The sequence below is a fragment of the Oryctolagus cuniculus genome, chromosome 3 (assembly GCF_964237555.1).
Source record: "Oryctolagus cuniculus chromosome 3, mOryCun1.1, whole genome shotgun sequence".
In the NCBI taxonomy this organism is placed as follows: Eukaryota; Metazoa; Chordata; class Mammalia; order Lagomorpha; family Leporidae; genus Oryctolagus; species Oryctolagus cuniculus.
The window spans coordinates 107,486,804-107,509,381 of record NC_091434.1 but is presented as its reverse complement, the minus strand read 5'-3'; the positions used below and the strand labels follow the sequence as shown (position 1 = coordinate 107,509,381).

Here is a 22,578-nt window from a genome sequence, read left to right as displayed (position 1 = left end):
TAGCACAGAGGAGAGGCAGACAGAGACAGAGGTCTTCCATCTGTTGGTTCACTCCCCTATTGGCTGCAATGGCTGGAGCTGCGCTGATCCAAAGCCAAGAGCTTCTTCTGGGACCCCCATGGGTGTGCAGGGGCCCAAGGACATGGGCCATCTTCCAGTGCTTTTCCAGGCCATAGCAGAGAGCTGGATTGGAAGACGAGCAACCAGGACTTGAACTGGCACCCATATGGGATGCTGGCACTGTAGGCTGTGGCTACACTCGCTATGCCACAGCGCAGGCCCCAAGACTTTATTATTTTACTTATTTATTTTTTGACAGGCAGAGTGGACAGTGAGAGAGAGACAGAGAGAAAGGTCTTCCTTTGCCGTTGGTTCACCCTCCAATGGCCGCCGCGGCTGGCGCGCTGCGGCTGGCGCACCGCGCTGATCCGAAGCCAGGAGCCAGGTACTTCTCCTGGTCTCCCATGGGGTGCAGGGCCCAAGGACTTGGGCCATCCTCCACTGCACTCCCTGGCCACAGCAGAGAGCTGGCCTGGAAGAGGGGCAACTGGGACAGAATCCGGCACCCTGACCGTGACTAGAACCTGGTGTGCTGGCGCCACAAGGCGGAGGATTAGCCTAGTGAGCTGCGGCGCCGGCTGCCCCAAGACTTTTAATTTTCATATTCATTCTCTAATGACTCCTTGACAGGAAATGGGATGTCTGGCCTGCAGGTTATATAAGGCCCCCAAAATCATTTGATTTGGCCCTGCCAAGGCAACCACAAAAAGGACTTGAAGTTCAATTAATCTACAGCAGGCTAATTTTTAGGTTGATAATTTTGTGTAGCCCATGAATATCCAAATAGACCTTGAAAGAAAAAAGGTTCCCATCCCTTCTTTTCAGGAACCAAATCCTAAACTGTAATGCCATACTTTTACTCCTCCACCCCAGATTGAGCACAAACAGAAGCAATAACAAGCCTAGGAGAAATAACTTGTTTCAATAAACTGGATTTATTTTATTTTTATGAATAAAAGCAATAGCTGGCAATTTAAAAAGTTATTTCTTCAGTAACATATCACATACAATCACAGTAATGGGCCTGTTCTTATTCATGAAAACTAGTCTTACACATTATTGGGTTCCAATTATACTAGAACAAAAAGCACACTAAAGAAAAGTGGTAAAGCCTACTGTTGGTATCAAAGCATAGGATAGGGATGTGACATATACAGGGCCAACTCAGTTCTTGTTTTTCAAAACAAATCCTGAAGCATCACTTGCAGAGACACTTCTTTCTCTAGCAGGAACCATCCAGGCTTCAGATAGGAGGTGGTGTGCACAGTTCCCCAGCTCTGGTCAGTAACTTCGAATATCTCAATCTTGGAGCAAGTAGTTAGGGTTAACTACCAAGTAGGGATCTTCTTCATAGCTCTCACTTCCCTCTGTGGAGCCTTTCAATCCAGCTTGGGTGAGCTCAATTAGAACATGATCCTGTCAAACATGAACATTTGTCCTCAGGTCTCCAGCAATATTATGGAAATGTCCATATACACTGATGCTTCTGAATGCTTGCTACTGACATTTTCTTTCATGTCCCCCCTCGCAACATTTTTTTAAAGGTACCTGTATTTCACTTGCTTTTCTTGTTTCTTTTTTAAACAAGATTATTTGAAAGGCAGAGTTACAAAAACAGAGAGATCGAGAGCCAGAGAGATCTCCCATCTGCTGGTTCACTCCCCAAGTGGCCACAATGACCAGGGCTGAATGCAGCTGAAGCCAGGAGCTTCATTTGGGTCTCCCACGTGGGTGGGCAGGCACATTAGCAGGGAGCTGGAATAGAAGTAGAGCAGCCAGGATACAAACTAGCAACCATATGGGATGCCAGTGTCATAGGAGACAGCTTAATTTACTAAACCACCAGTCCAGGACTGTATCTTAAAAATCACTATTAACATTCTCTTAAGGAGCCAGCACTGTGGCACGGTAGGTTAATCCAACGCCTGTGGCACCAGCATCCCATATGGGCATTGATTCTAGTCCCAGCTGTACCTCTTCTGATCAAGCTCTCTGCTACGGCCTGGGAAAGCAGTGGAGGATAGACCAAGTCCTTGGGCCCCTGCACCCACATGGGAGACCCGCAGAAGCTCCTGGCTCTTTGCTTTAGATCAGCCCAGCTCTGGATGTTGCAGCCATCTGGAGAGTGAACCAGCGATGGATGACCTTTCTCTCTGTCTCTCCCTCTCCCTGTCTGTAACTCTACTTGTCAAACAAATAAATAAAATCTTAAAAAACAAAAACAAAAAAACACAACATTCTCCTAAATCCCTTTTTATAAGGATGTTGACCTTTTCATATATTTCCTTTCTGAAAAGTTAAATTCAACAGATACAGTGATTTTACTAAGATTTCAAGGCTCATTATATAAAATGCTTATAAATTTATGAAGACAGAAGTAATATTTGAATTTTAAGATTACATGATTATGCAAAATTCTACAAAATATTTAAAGGTGTATTTAATTTTATTTAATATTAGTTACTTTTTAATTGCTGGCTACTGAATGTATTCATATACCACCCATTCATAATTCAGTTAGATGTAGACTCAAGAGAATTCATTGAACATTTTTCACCTGAGCTAATAAAAAAAAAGTAGATTATCATCTAGCTTCAAATCTTGGTTACAGATTTCAAGCCCATAGTATACATATCAGCTAAAAATGTCTACTATGAGACCTCACAGGCAAGCCCATGGAAATGAACTCCAAAGAGACTTATTTAACCCTAAGATGGGCAAAGCCCCACAGTATGTGCACTGAGGCCACCAAGGGAATCTGGATACTTTGAAGCCCACACTGCACATACTAGCACACCTTCTCACATAGCACATTTGATCAGCACAGTATAAGTTCTATGGTCTTCTGAAGCAAGGCAGCTGTGCTGAGAAAGGTAATCCTGCTTTATCAATTTCATGATGTGTTCTGGAGTCCTGGTGTGGGTTTTAAACTGGATCATTTTCCACTACACTGATCCCAAGGGGCACAAAGGAGGGAGGGGCTGGCCCATGCTAGAACATTATCCACCACTAGAAAGGTTAACACTGTGCATGCTCCACTTTAGATTTAGCTTGATATTCATATATCTCATATATTAATTCTGATCGGAGTAGCTGTTTTCAATTTCCTACACACACACACACACACACACACACACAGTAACCATGTGCTGATCTAACCCCACAAGTAAGCAGTTTTTCAGATAACACAATCCTGATACATGCTTCAAAAAGTTAATGGAAAAATACAAATAAAACTTAAATTTACTTTGGTGCTAAGAATTTCAAAATCCATGCATATAAAGGACATTCAAATATTTTGTGGAAAATGCCAATCATAAATAAACCATGTATGGATTCTAAAAAATTTGTGTACCTAAAATAAACTTATCCTTTAATTCCATTCTTCCAAGGATCTACAAGTACCCTCATATATAATAAGCACTGCGAAAATAAATTGTCGTGATGGTTGAACCTCTGCCATTTGAACAGAAAAATTAAATCACTCAACAAATATTTGATCTCTCTTATGTGCCAGGCATCACTGCAAATTCTGGGAATACTGTAGTAAGTCCCAGGGCTGGCACTGTGGCGAAGTGGGTTAAACCACTGCCTATAGTGCCAACATTCCATACAGGTGAGCTGGTTCAAGTCTTGGCTGCTCCATTTCCACTCCAGCACCTACAAATGTGGCTGGGAAAGCAGCGGAAGATGGCTCAAGTCCTTAGGACCCTGAACTCACTTGGGAGACCTGGAAGAAGCCCTGGGTCCTGGTTTTGGCTTGGCCTATCCTGGGTTATTGTGGCCATTTGGAGAGTGAACCAGCTGATGGAAGACCTCAATGTCATTCCCTCTCTAACTCTACCTTAATAAAAAAAAAAAAAAAAAAAAAGGCCCCGCACCATGGAATTTACTTTCTAAGAAAGACAAACTAATTAACTACATACAGAATCACTATCAGGCAATGACAAGCATTTTGAAATCAAAGCTTCCAATGGCCCAAGTCCTTGGGCCCCTGTACCCATGTGGGAGACCCAGAAGAAGCTCCTGGCTCCTGGCTATGGATCGGTACAGCTCTGGCCATTGCAGCCATCTGGGGAGTGAACCAGCAGATGGAAGACCTCTCTCTTTGTCTCTACCTCTCTCTGTAACTCTGTCTTTCAAATAAATAAAATAAATCTTTAAAAAAAAAAAAAAAAAAAAAAAAAAAAAAAAAAAAAGAAATCAAAGCTTCCAAAGAGTAATGTCTCTGCTAACACTAGTATGGATGTGGATATCTGGGAAAAGAGAAAAAGGACAAATGCAAAGGCCTTCGTGTTTGGTCTAAGAACAGGGACAAGGCCAGTGTTACTAGGGGAGAGTAGACAAGAGGAAGAGTGCTGTGGTATGAGGTGCATAAGGGAGACAGAGCTAGATTTTGTAGGGTTCTGCAGTCAAGGGTGAGAAGACTAGATTTTATTTTAAATGTGAGAGAAACACTGACAAGCAGGGCAGTAAAACTATGTTTTAAAAAGACAAATGGAAAAAAAAGACAATTGATACTAGGCAAAGAGCCAATAAAAAGGGGTCAGGAGGTGCCCGAGGGAATCCAGGCATGGTGCCTTGGGTGGGCTGCTGAGGCAGTGAACAGAGAATATAAACACACTGAAGGGAGGCTCACAGGATTTGCTGCTAAAGAATAATTCTGAAGGGACAGTAAAACTAAGAAATCAAGAATGAGTCCAAGATGTCTGGCTTACAGCAACTGAGTAAAATGGGGACACGGAGGTGGGAAACTGTTGCATGAAATGCCTGTTAGTAGGTAACTGGCTGCATCTATCTCAGGTTCAGCGGAGATGTAAGAAATGAAGACAGAAACTTGGGAGTCATCAGCAGATGGAAAATTCTTAAAACCAAGTAGATTAGGCAATGAATGCAAATGGTCTAGAGTACAGCAAGAAAAAGTTTCAGGAAAAAGGATTCAAGATATATCCAGTGAGACAGAAGACCCAGGAGAATGAGGTGACTCAGAAGTCCAGGGACTTCTAGAAGATTAGTCTAGAAAGAATGATCAACTGTGACAAATTTTGCTGACAGGCTGAATACCTAGAATGACGAGTTGACAAATGGAGAAAATGTATTAGGGCCTTTAAAAGAGTGGATGAATGCATCAACTAGGAACTGCATCATGCTATTATGAGTTTGACCAGACAAAAGTTATGAAATACCTGCTTGAAACTTGTGGTCATGAATTTAAATAAAATGGGATATGTGGTTATATACTTTTCTCTGAGTACTTTTAGCTACCCAGAGATAAATTTAACCAAGGGTTGGGTTCTGCCAAGTAAGGAAGACAAAAAAGGACAAAGTTCAAAGTATGAGACAACAGGGATTACTGGGCTGTGTAAGGTGTGAACTAAGGATATCAGGAAGATAAAACCTAGGAAATAGGTGGTCAGGATACTTAAAGGTTTACTGTATGACCATGGGTGCATAAGGTTGCTGGGGTGGGAAACAAAAACATTCAGATAGCAGCTCCAAAGCAACATTCCTAGATTTAACTTGATTTTATGTTCTGACTATTTTAGTAGAGGAAATAAGTCACTTGCTGCTAATTCTCCCTTGTTTTACAATGAGTAATTCTGATCACATTCTAGTAACACAAATATCAAAAAACATTCTCTAATGAACCTACAAAAATATAAGACATGAACACTCTCCTTCATTAATACTATGCCAAGTGCAGTTAGGTACGTACATAGTGCGTGAGTCGATGAATAACTTTCTCGATGATTCTCTTTTTGTTTATAAGTTCCTCTTCAGAATCTATTTCTGATTCGATTTCCTTCAAGTACCAGTTAACAAGCTTGCTTCTCTTTAATGCTGACTCATCCTCTTCTGCAACAAAAAGCATGTTTTAAAAGGATTATTTTCTGGCAAACTGTATTGCCAAAACAAATTGAACTGCCAATCTTGTTGTCTACATACACAACAAGGTCTTGTACACATTAGATAACTGTCAACCTATCAATAGTACATCTGATGAAATAAGGTTTACAATGTTAATTATATGACTGAAATAACCTGTCACAGTACCATATCCAGAAAAGGAAGAATTCTAAATAAAATAGAAACAGGTTTCTTAAAACCTATTAACATTTCGAAGTATGAAGGTTTTTTCTTCATGCTTTATTAGCTATGAAAAAGTCTGCCAACAGCAAGTGAAAGAATAAATTAGGAATGAAACAGCAGCAAACAAAACTTAAATGTGAGGCCACCGTTGTGGAGTAATGGGTTAGGACACTGTCTGCAACACCATCATCCATATGGGAGGACACCAGTTCAAGTCCCAATTGTTCTACTTCTGATCCAACTCCCTGCTAATGCACCTGGGAAAGCATCGGGAAACGGTCCAGGTCCTTGGGCTCCTTCATTCACATGGGAGACCAGGATGAAGCTCCTGGTTGTTGTGGCCATTTGGAAAGTCAATCAGCAGATGGCAGATCTCTAACTCCGCCTTTCAAATAAATAAAATCAATCTCAGAAAAATGAACAAAGCTTAAATGTAACTTTTCCTCTTTGGGAAGAAAGACTTTGAGTCAACCAAGAATCCGTGGGTTTTCACCTAAAATAATAAACTACCAGTTTATTTTAAGAAAGTCTAGCCATAGAAACTCTGTTTCTTAAAAACATGAAAGTTACAGCCAGTGCCATGGCTCAATAGGCTAATCCTCTGCCTGTGGCGCTGGTACACTGGGTTCTAGTCCCAGTCCGGGCGCCAGATTCTGTCCTGGTTGCTCCTCTTCCAGTCCAGCTTTCTGCTGTGGCCCGGGAGTGCAATGGAGGATGGCCCAAGTCCTTGGGCCCAGCACCTGCATGGGAGACCAGGAGAGGCTCCTGGCTTTGGATCAGCGCGGTGTGCCGGCCACAGTGGCCATTGTGGGGTGAACTAATGGAAAAGGAAGACCTTTCTCTCTGTCTCTCTCTCTCTCTCTCTCACTGTCCATTCTGCCTGTCAAAAAAAAATTTTTTTTAATTAAAAAAAAAAAAAAAAAAAAAAAAACCAACAACAACAACAACAACAAAAAAACACCATGAAAGTTACACTCTCATCAGAAAAATTGAGGCCTGAATACCATATCTATCTCAGAAATAAAGTGAATAGAAGAAAATTCTAGTTTCGATTCCAGCCATCACAAAAAATGAGGGGCAGGGAGGACGGTTTAGCCTTACCATAATAATGGCTTTGAAAAGTTTTATGAAAGCTGTACTAAAACTTCCGTGAGTGGGTGCTAACTTTACCTTTGTTCCATCAATGGTCATCTACATCTAAAACAGTCCCATGAGAGAGAAAGAAAATAATGAGATGTAAATAAACATAAGAACATATTGAGTCCCCAAAGCTCTTGAGAAGAAAGTGAGAATAAAACCTGATGTGCAATGCAGTGGCCACATTACTGCCTTCTCTTCTCGCACTTGTCCAGAGTTCCCAAGAACAAGCCCAGAAACTACAAGTCTCAGATCTTTACTAAGCTAAGACAACTGCCAATGTTTTCTTTCTCTATAACAAAATGGACACTGTGATGGAAAAAAAAATCTAGAAGCCAGCATAGTTATCTTTTAAAATTTTAAATAAGAATTACCTGATGATTAGCTATCAAATGGAAATTTAAGTTCTATTCAATTACATTGTTTTTCCATCTGCCTTGTGTCTAACTTCTGGGTAATAAAATTTTGAATAAATAATGTGGTAAAGCAGTTAAGGTAGAAATGTACTTGTATCCATATACTGCACTGAGTGATAGACACCATGCTTTACTGGTCTGCTACTGCCTTTGCATTGTGTAGATTTCTTGGGCTCATTTTGCATGTGAAGAACAAATACTGGGGCCAGTGTTGTGGCATGGGGGGAAAGTTGCCACCTGTGAAGTTAGCATCCCAAATGGACATCTATCTTTCCCTCTCTCCCTCCATAACTCTCTCAAATAAATAAATCTTAAAAAAAAAAAAAAAAAAAAAACTCTGGGAGTCCATCTATTTTAAATAAAGCCATTGTGGGTAGTAATTCTGTATCTATAAAATAAATCATGGGGCCAGCACTGTGGCAAAGCAGATAAAACTGCCACCTGCAGTGCCAGCATCCCACGTGAGCCCGCCAGTTCAAGTCCCAGCTGCTCCACTTCTGATCCAGTTGTCTGCTATGGCCTGGGAAAGCAGAAGATGGTCCAAGTCCTTGGGCCCCTGCACCCACATGGGAGACCTGGAAGAAGCTCCTGGTTTTGGATTGGCCCAGCTCTGGCTATTGCGGCCATCAGGGGAGTGAACTAACAAAAGGAAGACCTCTCTCCTTTCAAGTAAGTAAATAAATCTTTAAAAAAATAAATAAATAAATAAATCTGTGTGCTTATTTATGTTATCAGGTTCCAAATTCTGCTTTAAAGCTAGTAACACAGGCCCAGAATATTAACAAGAATGATCCATAAGCCTTTGTCTGACAATGAGCTTGTAGGAAAACGTTCAGGCCAGCAGGTATGCTGACATTCCAAATTTACCTTGTTAATGTGAGCCTAACAACTTACCATCTTTTCTAATAGAATACAATTGTGCAGTAACCAGAAGTGAACTATGCAAATACAGCTTGTGTAAATGAGTAAACATGTACACAGTGCTATGAATCGTCTTACCTTCTTCCATCTTTCTGAGGTGAAGCACTATTAGGTTAGAGATGCGGCAGTATTCAGAGAAGCCCAATCGTAAGCAGGGTTTGGGTACAGGATCTTGATTTACAGCTTCACTGTAGCCATTGATTCCATTCACAGGAGCAGGGCTGTCAGCATGACCTAAGTGAAAAAGTAACTACCTGAATGTTGTTTTAGTGCCTGCAACAGGCTCTTATCAAGTGTTAACACAGACAAATACCCTACTTATACTAATTTCAAAGCAATACAGTTATGCACAACACCTAATAATTTTACAAAAAATTGGAAGGAAATTTATAAACTTTACTAGTGAATACAAAAACTCAGTTGGTATGAACGTGGAGTGGTAGATATAAAGATTTCATGATTTAAAAGTTCACTTATTGGGGCTGGTGTTATGGTGTAGTGGGTTAAGCCAGCATCTCATATAGGTGCTGGTTTGAGTTCCAGATGCTCCACTTCTGATCCAGCTCCCTGCTAATGCACCTGGGAAAGCACAGGAAGACGGCCTAGGTCCTTGGGCCCCTATGGGAGAACTAGATTAAACTCTTAGCTTCAGCATGGCCCAGCCTTGACTGTTGGAGCCATTTGAGGAGTGAACCAGTGGATGGAAGATCTGTCTTTCCCTCTTTTTAACTCAAAATAAAAACATCTTTAAAAAAAATTCATTTGTACTACTGTGTACAAAATAAAAAAAAATCCTGGCATTTGTCTGCTCTACTGGGCTTCTAAAACGTTTTTAGGGACCAGTGCTATGGCATAGCAGGTTAGGCCTCCGCTTATGGCACTAGGATCCCTTATGGGTGCTGGTTTGTGCCCTAGATGCTCCTCTCCCAATCCAGCTCTCTGCTATGGCTTGTGAAAGCAGAAGACGGCCTCAATGTTTGGGCTCCCGAACCTGTGTGGGAGACCCCAGAAGAAGCTCCTGGCTTTCTATTGGTTCAGCTCTGGCAGTTGCAGCCTTTGGGGAAGTCAACCAGTGAATGAAAGACCTTTTTCTTTGTTTGTAACTCTACCTCTCAAATAAATAAAAATCTTAAAAGTTTTTAATTAAAAAAGCAAAATAACAACATAAATAAGGGTCTAGGCCAAGCAATTTTAAGTCTGCTACCACCATTTTGGTGTTATTTTCTTTCACCCATTCAAGCACATATATTATATAAATGGTTTAATTTTACTTTAACTTGCAAACAATTCAATTCAAATGCATTTTCTTCTCTTCTGCGACAAAGACTTTATAACCACTCAAACCTGCACTTTCACCATCATGGCAGCTCAGAAAACTTTTTGGTTCCCATCTGCAGAACAGTCATATAAAATATCTCACCATTGATGCCAACTGGACCCTCATCTACCTCCATCTGGGTCTCTTCCTCTTGATCTAGATTGACATCAGGTGTTTCTACACGGATGATTGATTTATTCAGTAACCGGAAAGCTTCCTTCACATGTTTAGGTTGGACCTAACCCAATAAAAAGGAGGTAATTCAGTTAACTGAGTTTTCTTGATGTACCAGATGGTCTTTAGATGATCTCTCTCACCACAAAAACACAACGTGATATGCTAGCACAACAAAGTTTTTTGTATCAGAATTGCTGAAATGGTGGACATTACTAAGTGTTGACAACAATGCACAACTCTCATTCATTACAGGCGAGAATATAAACTGTTAAAACTCTATGGCATTTTTAACACAACACATGCAAAATCTACTATCTGACAATTCCACTCCTTAGTGTATAGTCACAGAAATGTAAACATATATGCATTATATTATCCAAATGTCTGTAACAGGAGAACTGGTGAATAAATTATGGGAATTCACCAATATTGCATGACAATAAGAACAAAAAATGAAATGGAAAAATGATTTTATGTTAAAAACCAAGAAAAACAGCAAAATACCAACATGTTGCATGTTCAACAAGAAACATGCAAAAACTTATGAAAAGAACTGCTTAAAACACTGAAACAAAATAGTTAGGTGCAAAGATACTATTGGCAGTAGTCATCACAACTACTCATAAATGTTTGCTGTTCTCATTCATCCACTTGGTTAAGAGGCACTTCCATACCCAAACTTAGATATGGACAAACTTTTCTGGCCAGTGAAATATCAGAAGTGTAATTTCTGGAAAGATGGCTAAGAGTTGCTTTGTGGCTCACCACCTTTTCTCCTTCCTGTCTTCTGTCATCATGGAAACATATGTCAAGATTGAACCTTTGTGTCTGACTCTGAATGACACAAGGACGATATCCTGTTGACCCAACAGACTTGCAGAATCAGCAAAAAATATTTTAAGCAGCTATGATTTTTACAGTAGCACAATCTAGCCTGTTCTAACTACTACAATATTCTAGAATAGGAAAAATCACTATAAAGATGTCAATTGTTCAAGTTAATATATAAATTTAATGAAAAATAACCAATAATATTAATAATAAAAAGCCTAAGTATGTAACAGCCAAAAAGAGAACACACGGGAACCAGCCTAACATTTAAAATGTAAAGCCCCTTGGGCTGCCATTGTGGCCCAATAGGTAGAGCTACCACCTACAATGCTAGCATCCCAAGTGAGTGCCAGTTCAAATCCCAGCTGCTCCATTTCTGATTCAGCTCCCTGCTGAAGCACCTGGGAAAGCAGTAGAAAATGGCTGAAGTGCCTGGGCCAACATGACACCCACCTATAAAAGAGAACCAGGATGGGAGTTCCAGGTTCCTGGCTTTGGCCTGGCCCAGGACCAAATGCTACAACCATTTGGAGAGGACCAAAGATGTCTAACTATTTCAGATAAATAGAAAACTTAAATTCATTAAAATATCTTGTCAATGTAAGATATGAACAGACTCAATGGGATACAACAGAAAGTCTAAAAGAGATCTTAATAAACCAAGAATGTACAATAAAAGTATACCAAACTAGAGTGAAAAAGATGATTCAATAAAGTGTTTTGGAACAACAAGTAAACAACTGAGGAGAATACAGTGATTCACACTTCACATTTTATAGCAGAAAAAGTATCAAACATTTGAATGATTTTAAATGCAAACAATGAAATATATACTTGCTAGAGAAAATCATGGGTGTATTGTTCTATAATCTTTCTTTTAAAAAATTTTTTTAGACAGGCAGAGTTAGCTAGTGAGAGAGACAGACAGACAGAAAGGTCTTCTTTTCCATTGGTTCACCCCACAATGGCTGCTATGGCCAGTGCACTGCGCCAATCCGAAGCCAGGAACAGGTACTTCCTCCTGTTCTCCCATGCGGGTACAGATCCAAGCACTTGGGCCATCCTCCACTGCTTTCCCAGGCCACAGCAGAGAGCTGGACTGGAAGAGGAGCAACCGGGACAGAATCCTGCGCCCAGACCGGGACTAGAACCCAGTGTGCCAGGATTAGCCAAGTGAGCTGCGGCACCGGCCTGTTCTATAATCTTAAAAATGAGGAAGGTATAGGGGTTGGCACTGTGGCCTAGCAGACAGCCTCTGCCTGCAGCAACAACATCCCATATGAGCACAGCTTTGTATCCAGGCTGTTCCGCTTCCAATCCAGCTCTCTATGGTCTGTGAAAGCAGAAGATGGCCCAAGTGCTTGGACCCCACCACCCACATGGGAGACCCAGATAAAGCTCCTGGCTTTGGACAGGCCCAGCTCTGGCCATTGCAGCTACTTGGGAGTAAACCAGTGGATAGAAGATCACTTTCAAATACATAAACTAATTAAAAAAAGAGAGAGAGGCAGCAAATACCTTACATTTATGCAGAATTTTTCATATCATATGCTTCAAATACTCAATTTTCTTCAGAGAATATATTCATGTGTGCCTGAAATGTGTGCATTGAATTTTTTTTAACTTATTTGACAGGTAGAGTTACAGACAGTGAGAGAGAGACAAAGGTCTTCCTTCCATTGGTTCACTTCCCAAATGGTCACCACAGCTGGCGTTGCGCCGATCCAAAGCCAGGAGCCAGGTGCTTCTTGCTGGTCTCCCATGCGGGTACAGGGGCCCAAGCACCTGGGCCATCCTCCACTGCTTTCCCAGGCCACAGCAGAGAGCTGGACTGGAAATGGAGCAACTGGGACTAGAACCCAGCGCCCATATGGAATGCCAGCACTGCAGGTGGAGGATTACCCAAGCGAGCCACGGCACCGGCCCCTATATTATGTAAATTTGGTACCTAAAGATTAGTTTTTATTTTCAAAATTTTCATTTACTCAAAAGGGAGACAGACATATAGAAAGTGAGGTCTCTTTGCCCCCAAATTATGTTGGACATATGTATTAACTTGGCATTTGTTCCTCTTGGGGCTTGAAATGTCAATCCTCTTTAGACTATACAATGAAAGCCATTTTCTAAATAGATATATTTACAATGACTAAGTTAGTATTGCTTAGTAGATAGAATTGATGCTTCTTGCCTTTAATCTCCTTGCTATGTGTTGGACCACTGCCTACACCTTGCCTGATTGGTAATAAATTGTTTTTGTTTTCATAGTAAAAAAAAAAAAAAAAAAAAAAAAGGCAAGTGAGGTCTCAATCACTAGTTCACCCCCAAAATGCCTGTGATGTCTAGCACTGGATTGGGCCAAAGGTAGAACTCCAATCCAGTTCTCCCTTGTAGGTTACTTGACCCCATCACAGCTGCCATTAGCAAGAAGCTAGACTCAGGAACCAGAGACCAGTATTACACCCAGGCACTCCCATATGGGTTGCAGGCATCTTAACTGCTAGACCATACACCTGCCCCAGGATGAAATTTTTTTTTATTTTATTTTTTGACAGGCAGAGTGGACAGTGAGAGAGAGTGAGAGTGAGAGAGAGAGAGAGAGAGAGACAGAGAGGCAGAGAGACAGAGAGAAAGGTCTTCCTTTTGCCATTGGTTCACCCTCCAATGGCCGCTGCAGCCAGCGCACTGCACTGATCCAAAGCCAGGAGCCAGGTGCTTCTTGCAGGTCTCCCATGCGGGTGCAGGGCCCAATTACTTGGGCCATCCTCCACTGCACTCCCAGGCCACAGCAGAGAGCTGGCCTGGAAGAGGGGCAACCGGGACAGAATCCAGCACCCCGACCAGGACTAGAACCCAGTGTGCTGGCGCTGCAGGCGGAGGATTAGCCTATTGAGCCACGGTGCCGGCCCCAAGATGAAATTTTTTAAAATGACCAAAATTATTACAGCTTGCTCTAACACAATACCAATTTTACAACTCATTCAGAAAACAGCACAATTCCCAAAAAGTATAAATGTCAGCATGGTTGTTAAGAATCCCCTTTATATATTCCTCCAGGTATTCTGTGGTCTCACTAAACTTTCACCCTAGAATGCCCTTTCCTCAAAGATCTCTTGCCTATCAAAACTCTACACACCCATTAGTGATTAGAATTCAGTATCAGCACTTCTACAACCTCCTCCCCCTTCCTTTAGGGATAAAGGAATTGATCTCTGTACTCTTCGCTTGTGATGTTCTATCACAGGGTCACAGGGATTTTCCTTGCATTTTTCAGAAGCTTAATGAAATACATATCTTGTCCCCACCACATTATCAGAAAAGGAAAGCAAGGGCTCTCTTACTCATCTTTTTTCCCAGACAAATGCCTATTAAATGTCAGGTAAATCAAATAATACTAGATAAGTTTGTGTGAAACTACTTTGATAGCAAAGCACCAGATAGCAAAGAATTTGAAAACTTAAATGGGGAAATTTTTAAGCCAAAAATTTCATCTAGGGTAAAAAAAAATGGTGATTGAAATCAGAGTAACAGACACTTCTAGGGAAGAAGGTGAAGCCTGGCAAAGGGGAACTTTCTAGGATGATGGAAATGGTTTCTATCTTGTGCTCACCGGTCACAAGACATTCAAATATATGTATTTTACATATACCTATATATAATACATACAAAAACATATTATATGTCACCAATCTGTACATTGCCTTCTATGTAAATTATACCTCAATTAGACTACAAAAAACACCAAAACCAAACTATTACAAATGTAATATCTAAACTAGATAAAAGGGGGTTTTGATTGAAGAACTACAGAGCTTTGACACCCTTTCCCTCCACCTCTCCAACACCCACTGACATATGCTTGTAGCATCCAATGCTCAAGCAACAGTTTAAAAACTGTACATTATACAAACCTAGGAGGAGAGTTCTCTTTAAACCCAGAGGCTGCATTATCTTATCTGTATTCCAAGCCCAGCACAAAATATATGGTCTCAAAATGCTTTTCCTGAATGAATGGTTGTGAGTGGTAACTCAACTCTATAAACACTCAATAATCTATGATGTGATTATATCACTATTAATCACTTGATAAAAACCTTGTTAAACAGAAAGTCCCAGGGTCATGTGTCCTGTGAGCACTCTACAGTTATAAATAAATATGCAGTAAAGTTTGGTATGTCCCATATTGAAGATAAAAACACGCCTACAAGGCAACAAATTTGTCTTTGATCTCATCATGTCCAAGTGACTGATACCTCATCACAACAGTGCATCCGGGCCATAGCTTCAGAGAGACGGATCATGCTCTCAAGCTGTCTCACTGTAATCCTCCACGATGACTTGGTTACTCCAGATCCATCCCTCTGGCGGAGCCTTTTATACTGTTCCACAATGAAATCCTCTGATTCTTTGGAAATCTGTTTCGGAACATCAGTGAAATTAGAGACACTTTTATTTGGTGACAGGTACTTTAATAAGCTTACAGGTCATTCAGGTGGCAACATTTTGGGGAACTAAGCTAGGTGAAATTCTGATATCAGTGATAGTGAATTACTATTAAAAAGACTTCTGAGGTGCCAGTGCTGTGGCATGGTGGGTACAGCTGCTGTCTGTGGTGCCAGCATTATATATATTGAGAGAGAGAGAGAGAGAATATTTGAATCCACTACAACATTGCTGAGAAATCAACAGCAACATCTGGCGCCCAACGTGGGGCTCGAACCCACGACCCTGAGATTATTGAGTCTCATGCTCTACTGACTGAGCTAGCTGGGCCAGCGTATACATCACAGGAATTTAATTCCTTCCTGAAATCTTGGCACATACAGTCTGCCACAGGAATCCCATACAACCCACAGGGACAGGCAATCATAACTCATAGGATGATTAAAGATCTCTTACAAAGACAGAAAAACAATCATATGCCCCCAGACCCACAGCTTGCTTTGACTGACGTCCTTTTCACTATCAGTTTTCTTACTTTTGATTCCAAAGGGATCAGCCCAGCTTATAAACACTGGGGATCCTTTCCATCCCAGACCCCAGACCCTATGGTTAGGTGGAAAGACCCCCTGACAGGAGAATGGAAAGGACCACACCCTCTGCTAACCAAGGGTCAAGGATATGCTTGTGTCTTTCCAGAGAATGAGGAACAGCCCATTTGGGTACCAGCCAGAAACATCAAGCCTGCAACTGACAGCCAACCAGAACCAGATGAACAAGACTGAGAATCCGCCTTGTTAGCATATGCACCTGCCCTATCATCCTACCCTGAGAAACTGCCCATAACCATATTTGTTACTGTTTTATACCCCACTAACTCTGGTCAGCCACTTGAACGGCCCACAGCCTGTGTGCGGTCACGCCATTCCTGATTACCATTATTCCTCATTCCTACCCCTATCTGAGCAAGCACTCCTGTGGTCTCTCGATTTGAGCGCTGGTTAGTCAATGACGGGTAAGATCCCCTGGGGGACAACCTAAGACAGGCACAGCGGCATACAGAGACCACATGGAAATGGGGTCAACAACGGTATGGCCAAGAATCATGCCTCCCGCTGCTCAAAAATAAACAAAAAGGGGGAAATGTGGTGGAATGAGGTGAAAAGGTCATATCAAGATGGCTGCTGAGGTGAAAAGCTCATGCCAAGATGGCCACTGACGAAAGAAACTGCCTGGCAACAGGCCATGATTGGATGGCTTCGGAAACCACATGACAACAGAGCCTGACTGACGGTAGGCAGTGATTGGATGGTTTCAGAAACTGCCTGGCAACAGCCTGACTGGCAACAGGCTGTGTTTGGATGGCTTTGGAAACTGCATGGCAACAGGCTGTGATTGGTTAGGGCATAGACTGCCCCTTGACCAGATTGGCTGGTCTTGGCTATATAAGCTGTTGTACTAATTAAAATAAACGAGTCTGCGGGCTGCTCGCCTCAGGCCTGCTTTCACCTGACTCCCGGTGTCTGTATGGTGACTCCGTGCCTCTTGCCCCCACCACGCTCCTCCTCTCAGAAATGAATCAATTGCAACATTGTTGAGAAATCAACTGCAACACTGAGGTGCCAGTGCTGTGGCATGGTGGGTACAGCTGCTGTCTGAGGTGCCAGCATTATATATATTGAGAGAGAGAGAGAGAGAGAGAGAGAGAGAGAGAGAGAGAATATTCTACCTGCTGGTTCACTCCCCAAATGGCTGCAACAGCCTAGCATAGCTGGTCGATCCAAAGTGAGGAGCCAGGAGCTTCTTTGGGGTCTTCCATGTGGGTACAGGGGCCCAAGGACTTGGGCCATCTTCTACTGCTTTCCCAGGTGCATTAGCAGGGAACTGGACTGGAAATGGAGCAGCTGGGATTCAAACCACGCCCATATGGGATGCCGGCATTGCAGGTGGCGGCTTTACTTCTTAGGCCACAGCGCCAGCTCCTGGACATTTATTTTTAAAAATAAATGGCCAGGTAGGTATCCTGGATACCCCAACAGATTGAGTCCAGTAAACTACATCATTTATTAAACCTAGTGATTCATATTTGTCATAGTTACTTGGAAGAATCCAGTAAGTTTTCCCCAGAGAACCTATTCAAGAACATTCAACAGACTACTTAAATAATTTTAAGATTCTTAAAAATGGAGGAAATAAAAGGATGTCATGGTCTGCAATAATTCCCTACCTTTCCCAATTAAAAGAAAGTGTAATTAATACCTCACAAATAAAATATATGGAATATAGATGAAATAAACTGCTTTCTAAAATGAAAAAAAAAAGGGGAGGTGGGGTGGTCAATGCTGCAGTGTAGTGGGTAAAGCTGCTGCATGCAGCGCTGGCATCCAATACAGGTGCCAATTTGAGTCCGGGATGCTTTCCTTCTGATCCAGCTCCCTGCTTACGTGCCCAGGAAAGCAGTAAAGGATCACCCAAGTTCTTGGGGCCCCTGCCTTTGGACCCCATTGAGGCCATCTGGGGAGTGCACCAGCAATGGAAGATCTCTCTCTCTGCTTCTCCGTTTCTCTCTGTAACTCTTTCAAATAAATAAATCATAAAAAAATTAAAATAACAAATTAAAAACAGGTTTAAAAACTTAGATTGAGGGGGCCGGCGCTGTGGTGTGGTGGGTTAACACCCTGGCTCGAAGCACCAGCATCCCATATGGGTGCCAGTTGGAGACCCAGCTGCTCCATTTCCCATCCAGCTCTCTGCTATGGCCTGGGAAAGCAGTAGAAGATGGCCCAGGTCCTTGGACCCCTGCACCCACCTGGGAGACCTGGAAGAAGCTCCTGGCTCCTGGCTTCAGATCGGCACAGCTCTGGCTGTTGCGGTCAACTAGGGAGTGAACCAGCAGATGGAAGACCTCTCTCTCTACCTCTCCTCTCTCTGTTTCACTCTGACTTTCAAATAAATAAATAAATCTTTAAAAAAAAAAAAACCCTTAGATTGATAAAACAAGTATTAGTTACTGCCATATAACCTATTCGTTTAAATTCCACTTTAATATACTCATGCTTTACCCCAATACAAAAGAGCAGTTACCTTGGGTTTAAACTGTCTTGCAAAAAGAAGATACCTCCTGATATCATCAAGGGAATAGACACGATCAATAAAGTCCTCAACACTTGAATGCAAGTCCACTATCCGCCTGGCAATAGCATAATCTGTAACCTAATGCAAAATAAGAAAATCACTTTAACCATCACATCTACTTCAGACGATCCCCAAAAGAAATGATTCATTGCTAAAAACAAGCTCTAATATGCAACTGAAAGAAGCATTAATAGGCACACCAAGTTTGTGAGAAAAGTCTGATAGTAAGTTTGATATGCCTCACTCTATTCCTGAATATCCAATTTTAATAACAATAGCAGAGCTAACATTTAAAGGGCCCTGAGTATATGCCTGACATGGTTGCCATGACCATATCCAAAAATATTAACTTATGCAATCTTCACAAAAACCTTAGTACGTAAGTCATATTATCCTCATTTCTCAGATGAGCAAATCTAGGCCCACAGAATTTGTTCAAGTTCACAGTGAGTAGTTGAGTCAAGATTTCAATAGTCTCCCTTCAGTGTCTGTGCTTTTAGTCACCATGTTCAGAAAATAATCACACAGAATTGTTAACAAAAAAAAGCTACCAAAAATATATAACTTGTTCTGAAATAGCTCAGTAACAAAAATGTGTACATACTGAAAAGCAAATGAGCAGTTAACAGTTAACACGAACAAGGTCAACAGGAAATAAAGTGTTCTACACACCAGTATTTTTCTTGTAACTCCAAGTGTGAAATTATTTCCAGTTAAAGTTCTATAAAACTATTTTCTCTAATGCTTTAATGCAGCCTAACCTAATCACCCCAAAACTAATTTAATCAGTCATGTGCTGAGATGCACAAAATCAGGCAACCCCATTATCTGTGGTTAAATACATTTGTAGAGGAAAAGAAAAAAAGACAGCCACTCACAAAATAGATGACTTTTAAAGTTCCCATGATAAACAAAAGCTGGGCATTGTGCTGAATGGAATGTAGAACACCTCCATATTCAGTAATTAAAATATAGCCAATAGTATTAGTATGAGCTGTGACACCTTGTCATTTAGTAGTTCAGTTTATATCTGAGCTGTGCAATATTTATCAATATTTAAGTATAAGTAGTTCTAATGAAGTATAACAGAATTCAAGTAAACTCAATTTTTCACTCAATCTTTAAACTACCACATAACCAGGGGAAAAAAACTAATACATTCAACAGCTTGAAGGGAGGAAATGGGAAAATGAATGATTCATCATGAAAAAAAACTTCCCTGGCATCCAAGTGTTTTCAAGGTGACTGAAAAAACAAAACCACCACCAACAAAAAAACCTGTTTTATAAAAATCTAAAAGCATATGGACAGCAGCTGATTGTAATTTGTTTCTTTTTTTGAAAATTAAAATAGTACTTACCAAACTCTTTACCCAATCCTGTGTCACATTTAGGGTAACAAAAGGTCAGTACACATCAGTACAATATCAGGTGTCAGGCAGTGTATTTTCCAGCCCTGTGTTAATTATTCAAAATGAAAAAGGAAGCTAGCAGTGACAGCTCACGTGATTACCTCATTGCATTCATCCACAAGGATAAAGAAGAGATCAAATCGGGACATGATGGGAGCCGACAAATTTATGTTCTGTTTCAATGATTTTGATCTGTCATAGTGTCCACTGATTGGGTTTGCTGCTGCCAAAATGGATGTTCTGGCATTTAGAGTAGCCTGACCACAAAAGAAAGAATTGTGACAGTGTTAAAAGAACATCTGGACTAGCTGATAAACATGCAATAATATGCTCAATCTTCCTCATAATTTGTTATTTTTCACCTGTTGGATCAGTAAAAATTTAAAGTAAAGTAATACACAGTGCAGCCTACTGGAACTCCTATATAATTTTGATGATATGATGTGCGCACCTCAACAATTTGTTTGGAATTTATTCTGTAAGCATTAGTAAACCTATGTTCAAGGATGTTTACTACAATACTTCTTGTAATACGGAAGACTGAAAATGATTCAAATGTGGCTCTATAGGATTCAAAAGAACCAAATTGTGTGGTACATTCGACTGAGTACCAAGGAGTAATTAAAAAAACAGAGTTGATCTAAAATGTATTGGCAAAGAAAAAGTGTCAAAATGTGTTGGTTACACTCCTTGTTTAATTTTCAGTTAAGCAACTTGATTGGTTATTTTTGTTTTAACTGGAAATATGCTTTATCAAAGAATACAGAAACTACACTCATGAATATTTTGAGAGGTGAAATGCTAAAATTTTCACAAGTACTTCCTTTACCTTCTGTCACAGGAACATATTTAATAGTATTTCAACCAACTATCACAAATTGGGATTAATAATTCTCAGGAATGTATTTTCCATTTTACTGAACAGCAATACATGATGAAGTAAAGGACTTCATCCAGATGCGTTTTTCTAGTACCACATCAATCTACAAAGCATTACACAGTGGAACAAAACAGACATACCTTTACTCCTGCTTTGGTGATGGATATGGTTTGCTGTTCCATAGCTTCATGAATGGCAACTTGATCCCGCATGTCCATTTTGTCAAATTCATCGATACAACACACACCCTGTAACCAAACAAATCTAGCATAACAAATTGCCTTTCAGATGTGATATGACAAGCACACCCAAATTACACTACAATATCTTTCTATCCCAATAAGTGAAAAATAGGTAAGTATTCTCAACTCCTTTTTCCAGACAAGACTATTCATCGATCCCAGAACTACAAAGGAATCACATACTTGACTCATTTAAAACTAAGAGCAAAACTAAAAAATATACAATTACACTTTAATTGAATGTTGAAACTTCATGTACAACTCAGTATCAAGACATCCTAAGTCATCTCAGCATTGATTTAACGCTAAGAGAAAGGTGAAGGTGGAGTATAATGAATCTAAGTGTGTATACCTACCATTCACATGAAGTCAAATGTTCAAATGCAGTGAGTGTCTATGTTAGGACCTATTCATGTAAGTTGTTACAATCTAGAAAGGATAAATGCTGGAAAGTATCAGTCACAGCAATTACCCATGCTCAGCTCAGGGCAGGCAACACATTCTAGAATAGCTCATAAAGTGATGATTAATGAAGAGAATCCAATTAGATTCTAGATTAATAAACTAATTTATCAAAGAATACTTTCATTTTGAAGGATGTCTTTTTACTAGAAACTTAGAGGCCTTTACTAAGAGGGTAGGAGGCATTCCAACTTCTTTATATGTAAAATGTTCTTACATTGTCAGCCAACATCAGAGCTCCAGCCTCAATGACAAACTCATGAGATTCTTCATCTCTCACAACAGCTGCTGTTAAGCCAGCAGCACTGGATGCTTTGCCACTGGTGTAGACAGCTCTGGGGCTGAACTCTTCCACGTGCCTGTTCAAGATGATCAGACAGACTCATTAATATGTAAATATCAAGCAGGCTTTCTAGTAATACCAACTGGCAGGAGTTACATCAAGGAATGTTTAAAATTTCTGAAAGAACACCTGAAAGTGGCAATTAACCTGAAATGAGGCATAAAGACACATGACACAGACTAAATGGAAGCCTTTGGCTTTTCAAATATATTCAAATCTTGGGGCTGGCACTGTGGTGTAGTGGGTAAAGCCACCACCTGCAGTGCTAGCATCCCATGTGGGCACTGGTTTAATTCCCGGCTGCTCCACTTCCGATCCAGCTCCCTGCTATGGCCTGGGAAAGCAGAAGATGGCACTGCTTGGACCCCTGCAACCCTGTGGGAAATCTGGAGGAAGCTCCTGGCTTCAGATTGGTGCAGCTCCAGCCATTGCAGCTAACTGGGGAGTGAACCAACAGAAGACCTCTCTCTCTCTGCCTCTCCTTCTCTGTATAATTCTGATTTTCAAATAAATAAATCTTTTTTTTTTTTTTTAAAAAAAGCACAATATTGGCCTTAAGATAGACATATGCATGCAGGACAGGCACTGTTGTGCAGCGGATTGAAGTCCTGGGTTGTGTCCCAGCACGAGTCCTGGCTGCTCCACTTTTTTTTTTTTTTCTTAAAGTTTTATTGTATTTATTTCAAAAACAGAGTTGCAAAGCATGGCAGAGTCAGAG

General features: G+C 40.9%; 1 protein-coding gene across 1 annotated transcript in view; it reads right to left on the bottom strand.

The window, feature by feature from the left end:
* Positions 1–976: 976 nt before the first annotated feature.
* MCM6 (minichromosome maintenance complex component 6) overlaps positions 977–22,578 on the bottom strand; it is a 48,668-nt gene continuing 27,066 nt past the window's right edge. Inside the window, exons 9-17 of the mRNA XM_002712120.5 lie at positions 21,735–21,876; positions 20,954–21,061; positions 20,035–20,190; positions 18,472–18,600; positions 15,201–15,362; positions 10,045–10,180; positions 8,703–8,858; positions 5,777–5,916; positions 977–1,476 (exon numbers count right to left, since the gene is read on the bottom strand). Coding sequence (XP_002712166.2) covers positions 1,360–1,476; positions 5,777–5,916; positions 8,703–8,858; positions 10,045–10,180; positions 15,201–15,362; positions 18,472–18,600; positions 20,035–20,190; positions 20,954–21,061; positions 21,735–21,876 — 1,246 coding nt within the window. The 3' untranslated portion in view covers positions 977–1,359. The remainder of the gene's footprint in view (positions 1,477–5,776; positions 5,917–8,702; positions 8,859–10,044; positions 10,181–15,200; positions 15,363–18,471; positions 18,601–20,034; positions 20,191–20,953; positions 21,062–21,734; positions 21,877–22,578) is intronic.